The following is a 12687-nucleotide window of genomic DNA, read 5'->3' on the forward strand; positions in this document are numbered from 1 at the left end:
ATTTTTCAGACTTTTCAAACGCCGATTATGGCGAAACTAAAAAAAATTAGCAAAAACGGTTTATTCCATTATAAAGACCACATCAAAATCTGTCAGGAAAGGTGGGTTTTAATAAGTTTTGTGACACTTTTATAATCAGGCATTTTGTAAAGGACACCAATTTTTCAATTTTTTTCTCAATTATAGCTAAAGTATTTGAAAAAGTAGAACTATTTTATTTTTAACCTATGTAAAATGACACGAGAAATCAATCGACTGGCGTCGAGAAAATTGCCAAATTTTCAATAGCTTTTTAGTTATGATTTTTTTGCATTTTGACAATTTTTATATACATGAGCAATTTTTTCAAAAACTATTAGTCGTAGAACTATGAACATTTTTGGAGAAGATTGTTAATTAAAAAGGCTTTCCAACGATAGTACACTTAGTGGGATTACGGCAAATATTTTCGTAGTTATTGCCCGATAAATGTTCCGGGTACCGAAAATTGACCCAAACAACATAAATTAGAAAAACTGCCACAAACTGATATAATACGTAAAATAAGCCGTAGAATTCACTGGAATAAACCATTTTGCTCTAAGGCTTTTAGTTTTGGAGTTATAATTTTTTTTAATGAATAACTTAAAATGCCTCTGTAACCGGAACCGTTGCCCGGAGTGGTTCCGGGTTTTCACCAAAAGCTCATTTTGGTGATTTTTTAATTTTCGCTCTAAGTCTTATAGTTTCCGGGAAAAACGTCGAGACTTATTGCAATTTTCACTTTTTTTACATTTCAAGCGCTGATTTCGACGAAACTATTGAAGTTAGCAAAAAATGTTAAGTACCATTAAAAACGGCTTGAAAAACTTTACAACATGGCTTATCAAATTACAAACGTCGGTTATACTTAAACTAAAAGTGCTAGGATAAATTTTTTTTTAAGTTATGAGTTTTTTTATTTTACCTGTTTTAGCATTTGTTTGTAATTTTCTCAAAAACTATTAGAGAAAAATGATATCTAAGCAACAACAACAAAAAATATCAAAAATAATAGCAAAAATCATTTGTCCAAATGAAAAATCAATAACTCTCTTTGCTCAAAAATATTTAGATGTTTATGAACTCTGTAATTCTAATGCGACCAAAGTACTCCGTTGTTTGGTGCTTCTGTAGTTAAATAAAAATTAAAACAACTTTACTTATTTATACAAAAAAGAGAAAAAGGTTTCAATTTTAATTACAACATTCAGAAACTAAAATAATTTTTGGAACAAGGAATTCCTTCATCAACTAGATGAAAAGAAAACATTTATAATCCGTATGAATTAAAATTTACTCGGACTAAGTCGAAGATAACTGCTAGTATATATTATATATGAAAGTAATTTTAGGTGATGCAGGTGACTTATAACACAGGATTTATTTTTCAAATATTTGAATATAATTAATGGACTTTTTTAACTTGCTGAGACACCCTGTATAAATACCAACATAGGGGTAAATCTTGTTTGCTTAAAATTACTAAAAAATCCAATGAATTCATGGACGACTTTTCAAAAAATCGTGTGTAGTTTTTTTAGTTTAATTATTTCGAAGCACTTATGTGTTAACATCCTGTTCTTTAAGTGGAATTAAATAACCGCAATGTCGCTATGTCGAGCCTATGCTGTTGTAATTCTGCTGATGAAGCCGTTTGCGTCAATTTAAATCTTTGGTCACGGCGTGCGCTTGCAATATATTTTTGGAATGGAGCCTTTAGTGCGGAGGAAGCTTTTCGGCTCGAGATATTGCATGCAAAAATGGCGCAACGGTCAGGCGTTCGCTGCATAAGTGGCCGAGATCAGCTCTAAAAGCTGTAAGCTCAAACAAGGAGCTTTTGTGCTCGAAATGATCTATTGCGTTCATTTTGGTGGGTGCAACCCGCTGTGTCTTATTATAGTTGGGTTTCAGCCGCTGAAATCGCTTGATCCTTATTGCCCAAGTTTAAAATCAATTTTTGGGGACGTTTAATTAAGGTGTCGTCGATGAAGCAATCAGGATCGAGACGTGATACATTTATATCAAAGACACACGCACTCAACCCTAAATAAATAAGCGAATCACTGCATCCCTACCTTGCGCCCTCTCAGCTAATGAACGTGTCACCACCAGAATGACTAGTGGTCTTCATTTCCTATAGTGCTGTCGGTTGTAGCGCAGCTTTCCATCATGCGACATTTGGCTAAACCAAGCTTTGTTCTTTTGCAGATTTCGTTGTGTGATGATTATAGCCTACCAGTTGACAATTTAGGAAATAGGAGGAGACCCAATAGCATCGCAGTTCCTAGTTTCACCGAATGGAATATCGCTAGTCCAAATGAAGAAAAGGTAAGATGAAGAAATAAACATGTAAATATTAGCTGGTGGGAAAACGTGCGTTTTATTAGTTTCGATCAAGCAAACATAGCGTCGTAAAATCGGAGGATGTAGGAAAAAGGGGACGTAGTGGACAATAATGGGACGACTATCATCAAATTTAAACGCTCTCTTCCTTATCTCTCGCTTTATGGATACTTGCAGTCATCACAGTTGGCAATAATGCATACAAAGGGAACGAGTCAAGAACTCCATTATATTGATTTGGCCTAGAAGAACTGTAAACTTGGAAAAGCCATAACAAAGTTCGCAAGTTGGTAAACTAGTGGAACCAGCAATAAACTCAAAAATAGACAATATATGTAGAAAGTTAACTCGCAAACATAAACCAACTGAAAGTAACAAGTTCGAAGTGATGCCAGGCAAAAATATTTCTTCGTTTCAACTTTATTTTTAACTCTGTCCTCAAGCCGATTTGTCACAACCTCATCAAAATAAGTTAAATTTTAAATAACTTACAAAATCACAGTTTAATGACCCGACACAGTTAGTTTATATTCTCACCTGAGGATGACCACTTTGTGGCTGAAACGCGTTGTGTTTAAACAACGTCAAGAAAATACAACAAGAAGTAAAATTGTAAATGTTTAAAATGTGGTATTTGATTTTTTCCAAAAAAGTAGACAATTTTCTTACTTTTGCATACACAGGGTGATCCAGAGGTGCAAGTTTATGTTACTTGAAATATTACCATGCCATTTTTATTATCCGATAGATCGACTTAAAGTCCACAATCTAAAAACATTTTTATTGTACACAGGGTGGTGAAGCACAGTTATATTTTTTAATGAAACACCTTATATATGTTTGCATAATTAGATTCTACGCAAAAAAATAATGTAACTTTATGTAACTATTACGAGACTATCTCTTTTCGTTTCGGAATTATTCAACTTTTCGTTATAAAAAAGAGCAACATTTGAAAAATCACTGCGAAGTCGCTTATGAATATTTTCCGATAAATTTGCAACAGAAAAACTTAGAATACATTGTAGTTTTAGCAAATAGTCGACTTTTAGGAAAAGCACGCAGATAATATACAGAGTGTGCCAAAACACAAAAAGTTAAACAATTCACTTTTTTGAAATGGAACACTATGCATTTTTTATGCATCGAAAGAATTTTTGATAAGCTTTCTAATGATATGGGGTTTGCATAGCAAATTTAAAATATTTTTCGAGATTTTTCAAAAAAAGTATTTTATTAAAGAAAAATTGGTTAACGTAGAATTTGTTATTCAACGGTAATTAATTTCTTGATATGTAGTAATGTGAATAATTACATTAGTAATCTAATTATTACCTGATACTTAAACGAATTTCACTCATCAAGAATTATTAATAAAATAAATAAAAAATGATTTTTTTTATTTTTTTGAACACTTTTAGAAATATTGTAAATTTGCTATACAAACCGCATAATATTGGAAAGCTTTTGAAAAATGCTATCGATACGTCTAAAAAAATACATGGTGTTCCATTTGAAAAAATGAGTTATTCAAGTTTTTGCGTTTTGGCACACCCTGTACATTATTTCCATGTTTCAAGCAAAAGTCGACTATTTCCTAAAACTACAGGATATTCTGATTTTTTTTGTTGTAAATTTACCGGAAAATATTCATAGGCGACTTCGCAGTGATTTTTTTAAAATTAGTTTTTTTTACAAAGAAAGGTTGAATAATTCCGATACGAAAAGAGATAACTTATAATACTCTATATAACGTTACCTTACTTTTTTGCATAGAATCTAATTATGCAAAAATATATAGAGTGTTTTATTTAAAAAACGCACCCCTGAGTTATTGTATTTGTATTAGCAAGTTTCTCGAAAACTATTACTCGGAAAACAATGTTTTTTTCTGAAGAAGACTGAGAATTAAATAAGCTTTTCAACGATATTAAACTTAAAAGTTTGGGAATTATTGCCCGAAAAATATTCCGATCAAAATCTTGACAAAAATTGGCAAACATTAAACATCAATAAGTCGAAAAAATTGATCTTTTTTTACACTTTGAAGAACCCAAGAGGGTTCTAAAGTCCAGAGAAAAAGTTATAAAACTTTGCTAGAACAATGAGTTTAAAAAAAAATTGTTGTTTTGAAGGTAAATAAGATAACCACTATTCAGTAATTTTAGGAAAAATTACAAACCACTAAATATTGAAAGAAAAACCGTAATATAGTCTGCAAATTAAACTGTAGAATGTGGTATGCGCTGGAATAAACAGTTTTTCTCTAGGAAATTTAGTTTTTAGGTATGTTTTTTGGTAAAAAACTAAAAATGAATCCTTAGGTGGAACCATTGCCCAGATTTTCCAGAATTTTCAAACGTCGATTATGGCGAAACTAAAAAAATTAAGCAAAAATGGTTTATTCTATTATAAAGACCAAATCAAAATCTGTCAGGAAAGATGGGTTTTAATAAGTTTTGTGACACTTATAATCTGGCATTTTGTAGAGGACACCAATTTTTCAATTTTGTTTCTCAATTATAGCTAAAGTATTTGAAAAGGTAGAAGTGTTTTATTTTTAACTTATGTAAAATGATACGAGTAATAGACTGGCGTTGAGAAAATTGCCAAATTTCCAATAGTCTTTTAATTATGATTATTTTGCATTTTGACAATTTTTACATACATGAGCAATTTTTTCAAAAACTATTAGTCGTAGAACTATGACAATTTTTGGAGAAGATTGTTAATTAAAAGGGCTTTCCAACGATAGTACACTTAGTGGGATTACGGCAAATATTTCCGTAGTTATTGCCCGATAAATGTTCCGGGTACTGAAAAACGACCCAAACAACATAAATTAGAAAAACTGCCACAGACTGATATAATACGTAAAATAAGATGTAGAATTCACTGGAATAAACCATTTTGCTCTAAGGCTTTTAGTTTTGGAGTTATAATTTTTTGTAATGAATAACTTAAAATGCCTCTGTAACCGGAACCGTTACCCGGAGTGGTTCCGGGTTTCCACCAAAAGCTCATTTTGGTGCTTTTTTAATTCTTGCTCTAAGTCTTATAGTTTCCGGGAAAAACGTCAAAAACCTATTGCAATTTTCACTTTTTTTACATTTCAAGCGCTGATTACGACGAAACTATTGAAGTTAGCAAAAAATGTTAAGTACCATTAAAAACGGCTTGAAAAACTTTACAAAATGGCTTATCAAATTACAAGCGTCGGTTATACTTAAACTAAAAGTGCTAGAATAAAAGTTTTTTTAAGTTATGAGTTTTTTTTATTTTACCTGTTTTAGCATGTTTGTAATTTTCTCAAAAACTATTAGAGAAAAATGATAGATAATGAAAAATGCTTTCTAACGTTTGAAAACTTAATGGTGTTACGAAAAGTGCACAAAATATAACTGGAGCAAGTTTAATTGAATTTTTTGCCTTATTAAAAAATTTAGTTGGGCTGTTTTAAGAAATACATCATTTGATATCAAAACGTGTTTTGTGAATTTTGCATTAGCTTTTTGCTTTGCCAATGGCAATCGCGGAAAGTAAGTGTCAAACATTGCAAGTAGATATTGATTCTGCTGAATGCTCGATAAATGACTTATTAATATTTATGAACTCTCAGAATTTCGTAGTCTCCATTAACGCCACTCTGCAAATAAATCAGATACAAATCCCTGTCGTCGCTTTTTTAATAAATAAGCTATTGTTTTCGTGCTTTTCAAAAACGTATTTCATCCCCAAACGGCCATACTTTAGAGTTTGTAAGAAAGTTTTTGAATATGATGGTTTTGAATGGATTTCAATGGAGTAGAAAAATTTATAGGGAGGGGAATATAAACGCTCTTCCCGTACCATTAATTACGAGTTCTCGGAAATTTTCCATTGCTGGTGTAATTCTATAAAAATTAATATTCCGGGTTGAGATGATTTTTGGCCGCCGTTCCCTCCCCACTTGAGCGTATTTATGGCCGGGACTTGACCGGCATGGAAGCAATCGCATTTAATTCGGGGAGTTAAATCAATGTAAATTGTTTTAGTTACGGGGGAATCGGAATTTCTTGAAAATTGTTCGAGTGCTTTTATCCGCGCCTAATTGGAATTCTTGTTTCTGCGAGTGTTTGCGCAGAAATCTGTGTAAGAAGTGACAGATCATGAACGATCACCCCTTTGTTGTTCCAGACGAGACAATTTCGACCCTCGATCAAGCTCAATATTTAATATAATTTCAACTGTGTTGCATTTTAATTACTCGAATAAATTTCCCCGAGGAGCCGTACGGGCAAGACGCGCCGCCGAATTTTGTCTTTTGTCTATTTAATGGAATCTTGTTTATTCATTTTTGCTGTCAAGGGTGCCGACACGCCACCACAATGCGTCTAAACCCTTTGTCAAATCGCTTCGTTTCCATTGTTGCAGATTGAAATTTTGGAGACGTACTCGACTCCGCGCGACTCAAGGCAACAGCTAATTCAAGAGGATATCGAAACCAAATGTTTCACCAGCCCTGATCGAGAGTACTCGCAGCCCTACACGACAGGTAAATTACTCCGTCTCTCGATTGCAAAGTTTTATCAATTTTTCGAGAGCTCTTCATTGTTGGAAGCAGGGGAATTTCATTTGATTTCAATTTGGGCGACGCGACGGTAAAAATTCTCGATTGATGCAAACTTTACCAAGAATTGCCTGATTTACTTACGGGCCGACCAAACATCAAAGGATTACTTCTATCGGTTTATTTTACAAATGGAGATTGTCAAGTGGGGTAAAAATTCACAACGAGCACTTCCACATGACTTTTCACACGAAAATCGATAAAATAAAGACATTAAAACTCAACTTGGGCCATGAATATGATACACAAACTTCCAACGTGATTTATGCCACTCGTGAGGTAAAAATGGGCGCTCGCGTCTCAAGGGTGGAAATAAGCGCCAGCCTCCAGCACAGAGCGATAAGTTTTATCAACAAACACAAAAATACTTTAAGAAAAATTTAGAAAGTTTCTCACTTACACTGAGAAAAATGATAATAATAATAATAATAATAATAATAATAATGATAATAATAATAATAATAATAATAATAATAATAATAATAATAATAATAATAAATAATAATAATAATAATAATAATAAATAATAATAATAGACCACTATGTATTATGCTGAATCACGAATTATCTTCGTTTAAAGAATCTGCAAGGGGGGTGCCTCAAGGATCGGTGCTGGGGCCGGTTCTGTTTATTATTTATGTGAATGACATGTTCTATAATATTGGCCTTTCGGGTTTATTGATGTATGCTGATGATGCCTCCATTACTAATATTAGCACAAATATAGAAAATTTAAAAGATTTAACGAAAGTTTCATTGAATAAAGCGGAAGACTGGTACAATGGCACCAGTTTAAAGATAAATCGAGATAAAACTCAACAACTAATAATATCTAAAAAAATTAAAAACGAAAAGATCAATAGTATAAGGCTCCTGGGAATTCACATAGATAATAGACTCAACTGGTCTCACCACCTAGATGCCCTTACCCCTAATCTTGCCACTTATGTGTTTTTATTTAATAAATTAAAAAAATCAGTATACGTCAACACACTGTTAATAGCATACCAGTCCCTAGTCCAGTCTCAAATAGCATACGGAGTAACTTTGTGGGGAAACTGTGGACATTCCATAAAAAATTTTATAATGCAGAAAAAAATTATGCGCATCATTGCAGGCTGTCCTTGCAATGCTCACTGTCGGCCAATATTCAAGATGTACCGAGTTCTGCCTCTTCCATGTTTATTTATATTGTACACAGTTGTAGAAATACAAAAACTCAGAAATAAATTTCCTTTACAGTCGGATACACATGATTATAATACTAGATCAGCCAATCTAATGAAACTTCCGTATTGTCGTTTGGAAACTAGTAAAAAAAATACACTTGACGTGAAAATTTATAATAAACTTCCCAACAGCATAAAAAATTTGACTGCAATGAAATTTAAGTATATTATTAAAAAATGTCTGTTACACTTTTGTTTTTATTCATTAGAAGAATATATGAATACGCCTTTAGAAAATTTTTTCTTACACTGATATTTTCTATCTTGTGTTATGTATTTAAATGTAAATTATTGTTTTATACTCTTTCTTTCCTTTTTCTACCGAATACACAGTATGTTTATATTTTTGTACTTAAGGAGCAAATAAAGATTATTATTATTATTATTATTAAACGTCAGATTATTTTTAACAGATTTAAAGCAATTTTAAGTCTCGTTGAGTCTAATTCGAGGAATAAAATGTTGTATTCAACTCGTTTGTATGCTGATGATGCCTCCATTACTAATATTAGCACAAATATAGAAAATTTAAAAGATTTAACGAAAGTTTCATTGAATAAAGCGGAAGACTGGTACAATGGCAACAGTTTAAAGATAAATCGAGATAAAACTCAACAACTAATAATATCTAAAAAAATTAAAAACGAAAAGATCAATAGTATAAAGTTCCTGGGAATTCACATAGATAATAGACTCAACTGGTCTCAACACGTTGATGCCCTTACCTCTAAGCTTACCACTTATGTGTTTTTATTTAATAAATTAAAAAAATCGTATACGTCAACACACTGTTAATAGCATACCATGCCCTAGTCCAGTCTCAAAAAGCATACGGAGTAACTTTGTGGGGAAACTGTGGACATTCCATAAAAAATTTTATAATGCAGAAAAAAATTATGCGCATCATTGCAGGCTGTCCTTACAATGCTCACTGTCGGCCAATATTCAAGATGTACCGAGTTCTGCCTCTTCCATGTCTATTTATATTGTACACAGTTGTAGAAATACATAAACAGAGAAATAAATTTCCTTTACAGTCGGATACACATGATTATAATACTAGATCAGCCGATCTAATGAAACTTCCGTATTGTCGTTTGGAAACTAGTAAAAAAATACACTTGACGTGAAAATTTATAATAAACTTCCCAACAACATAGAAAATTTGACCGCAATGAAATTTAAGTATATTATTAAAAAATGTCTGTTACACTTTTGTTTTTATGCATTAGAAGAATATATGAATACGCCTTTAGAAATTTTTTTCTTACACTGATATTTCCTATCTTGTGTTATGTATTTAAATGTTAATTATTGTTTTATACTCTTTCTTTCCTTTTTCTAACGAGCTACACAGTATGTTTATATTTTTGTACTTAAGGAGGAAATAAAGATTATTATTGTTATTATTAAACGTCAGATTATTTTTAACAGATTTAAAGCAATTTTAAGTCTTGTTGAGTCTAATTCGAGGAATAAAATGTTGTATTCAACTCGTTTTCGTGTAAATCAAATCGGTTCATTTATTTCACCTCGTGGATGATAAACCTCTCGTTATCACTCGACGTTTAAAATTCACTCGGCAATAAAGCGTCCGATTTACACTCAAACTCGTTAAATAAAGAACTATTTCATTTAGATACTGAAATAAGCGACTCTTGAATAATTTATCAGATTGAATGTTTTTTATTTCATCGTTTAATTTAATATACAGATTGACTTCCATATATATGCAGCGAATTGCTTTGACCTATTTTCAATCTGGATAGGGTACATTATATTTACTCTTACCTCTGGTATTGTAATAATGTATGTCACTTCTTTTATGTACATTATTAAATTAAATATATAAAGGGATGGTAGTGTTATGCCTAGTCTGTGGAAAATTGATCTACAGTGTGTTGTTCTATCTACAGCTACCATGCATCATGTAGTACTCAGCTTGTCACTTATATATTGTAGGTGTGGTTCCCATGTCAGTTTTTGTCTATTATAAAACCTAAGAATTTTAATTTAGTAGTTTGTTCAATACATTTGTTTTGTTTTTTTACATTGAGTTGAAGTGCGTTGTTGCTGTACCACTGATTAATACTTGTAGATACGTTATTAGATCTTGAAAATTGCTGCCACTTATGATCGCATTGCTATTATCTGCATGTTACTAACATTACTAGATTAGGCAGACAGGCCAATATGATCTGGTAAGTTATTTATATAAATAAGGAACAGTAGTGGGTACAGAACTGATCCTTGGGGTACACCTATGTTCACAATAGCAGGATCACGGTGATGTTTTCTTTAATTTTTTATTTTTTTTATTTTTTATTTATTTATAGATTAGTTTGACTAAGAAAAGTTTAATAGTAATATATATTTTAACATATATTTGAGGGAGTGATAATAGAGCTCAAAATATGTCAAAATAACTCAACTTGCTTTGTCCGAATGTTTCGTTTCTGAGATATAGAGGGTTTTAGTCAGCGAGTTAATTTAAGTTTAGGGAGCAGCCTTAAACTTTACTAAGGAAAATTATAAAAAAATATGATCTTTGAAGTTGTTTTCTCCAAACCTGATACATTTTTTAATTTGTTAAAATTTTCACATTAAAAAAATTATAAAAAAGTAGAAATTTTGAAATTCTCGCAAAGAAATTCTGGGTCATTTAACTTATTGACTAGTTTTGAGAAATTTTATAAGACTTATTTTTTGCTGTAGGCGGTGATAAATCATCGAATAAAAATTTAAAATACGTAAGGCTGTACGTATTAATAATATCTCCGCAAATAAAAGAGATTAAAAATTTTACTTTTAATAAATATTTCATAATTAGAGGAGAATATGTAACTTTATTTTTTTCCCACTGTCAAAAAAATTCCTAAGACATGTCAAAATATGTTATTTTATTGATGAAAATTAGGGCTAAATACTGTAACTGCATGTTCGATTTGTAGAATATACGTTTAAGTTTATGTTTTTTAGACGATTAATTCCTTGTGATGTATGACTTGTAAAGTGAAAAGGCCACGTTTATTTCGGTCAGGAGTTTCAAATATGGGCTATAACATCTAAAATATGTGGAAAAGCTGCTATGGCCTTTGTTATAACATTGTTTTTTTATAAAAATGATTTTATTAAAAAATAAGAAGAAAATTGAAAACTAAAAACAGGAAATCTAAAGAAACTAAAAGAAACCCAAGGAATAAGAAGTGATTGACAGTGCAAGTGAAGATAGTAAAACACAAGATAAACATTTATTATTGCTATTCTCTTAAAAAATAATGAAGTTCGTATCTATAGCCCATATTTAGGTACCTGTTCCATATTTAGCCCCAATATTACAATTTTGATAATAATGTTTATTGATATAAATTAAAGATTGTGGCCTTCCTCTCTGAAAATATTATCAAGTTTTATTGTATTTTTGAAAGTTTCACCATCAACCCTCTTTGTGATACAAACATCCCCTTCAAAATTTATTATTATTATTTAATTAAATTATTATTTAAAAGGTTACCATGTAAACGTATGAAAAACAAGTGAAACTAAAAAAACCTTTCGTTTAAAAGTTTAAGGTATCACAACGGGGGTTGGTGGTGGAACTTTCAAAAAGTGTCAATAAATTAAATTTGACCTGTCTCGGGATTTTTTATTTTTTTTATTTTCTGAGATGTTCAGGGTGGCTCGTTTTTAAAAAATCACTCTGTATATGTATGATGGATATGACTTTTACAAAAAGTTGTATTTTAAATAGTTTTTTATATTTTTGACCCAAAAACAAAATGGTAGCCTATATTTAGTTACTTTCCTCCATTATTGCAAATGTATTTAATATCAAAATTATTTCTTAAATACTATCATTGCAATGTAGGTGTTAAGTTTTTATAAAACTAGTATCACTAAAAAATTACAAAATCTATGTTTGGAAATTCTAAATAAATTATTATTTATTGTTTCTTCCGCCGTATTTTAGAAAATTATTGGTTTACAACGTTTACAATAAAGATAAATATTCAACTTTTAAAAAATTGTGCTCTATTTCTTCCGATCAATTAATTCGTGTGTGCAGCCTGAGTTGTGCCTAATTGCTCGATTATTTCGAAGATTTCGTTTGCATAATGCGTCTCGTCCCTCGTTTAATATTTTTGCACACTCTATTAAAATCGCTCTCGTCCTAATGGCCCTTCAATTATATTCGGGGAGTTTCCCGTTAAAAGATTTCCAAAGACGCGTCGACAAAGTAGTTTTCGCTAATTGAAATTTGTGATAACACGATTACGTTGAATCGATAAACACTCGCGACTCGCTATAATTACACGCCAAAACTATAAATAACTCAAGGGTTCATTTTACACAACGAAATATTCCTCGTGAAGGGTTGCGAAACGTAAGGGTTGAAAATAGCAATTAAACGTTGTGGTCAAGGGTGAATCATACTTATCCTAAACGTAGCTCGCTCGAAGCTGGCACAAAAAGACTTGTTCTGAA

General features: G+C 31.3%; 1 protein-coding gene across 1 annotated transcript in view; it reads left to right on the forward strand.

The window, feature by feature from the left end:
- hwt (heavyweight) overlaps window positions 1-12687 on the forward strand; it is a 63640-nt gene that overhangs the window by 27823 nt on the left and 23130 nt on the right. Inside the window, exons 2-3 of the mRNA XM_064359337.1 lie at window positions 2230-2349; window positions 6778-6898. Coding sequence (XP_064215407.1) covers window positions 2230-2349; window positions 6778-6898 — 241 coding nt within the window. The remainder of the gene's footprint in view (window positions 1-2229; window positions 2350-6777; window positions 6899-12687) is intronic.

The sequence above is a fragment of the Tribolium castaneum genome, chromosome 10 (genome assembly GCF_031307605.1).
Source record: "Tribolium castaneum strain GA2 chromosome 10, icTriCast1.1, whole genome shotgun sequence".
NCBI lineage: Eukaryota > Metazoa > Arthropoda > Insecta > Coleoptera > Tenebrionidae > Tribolium > Tribolium castaneum.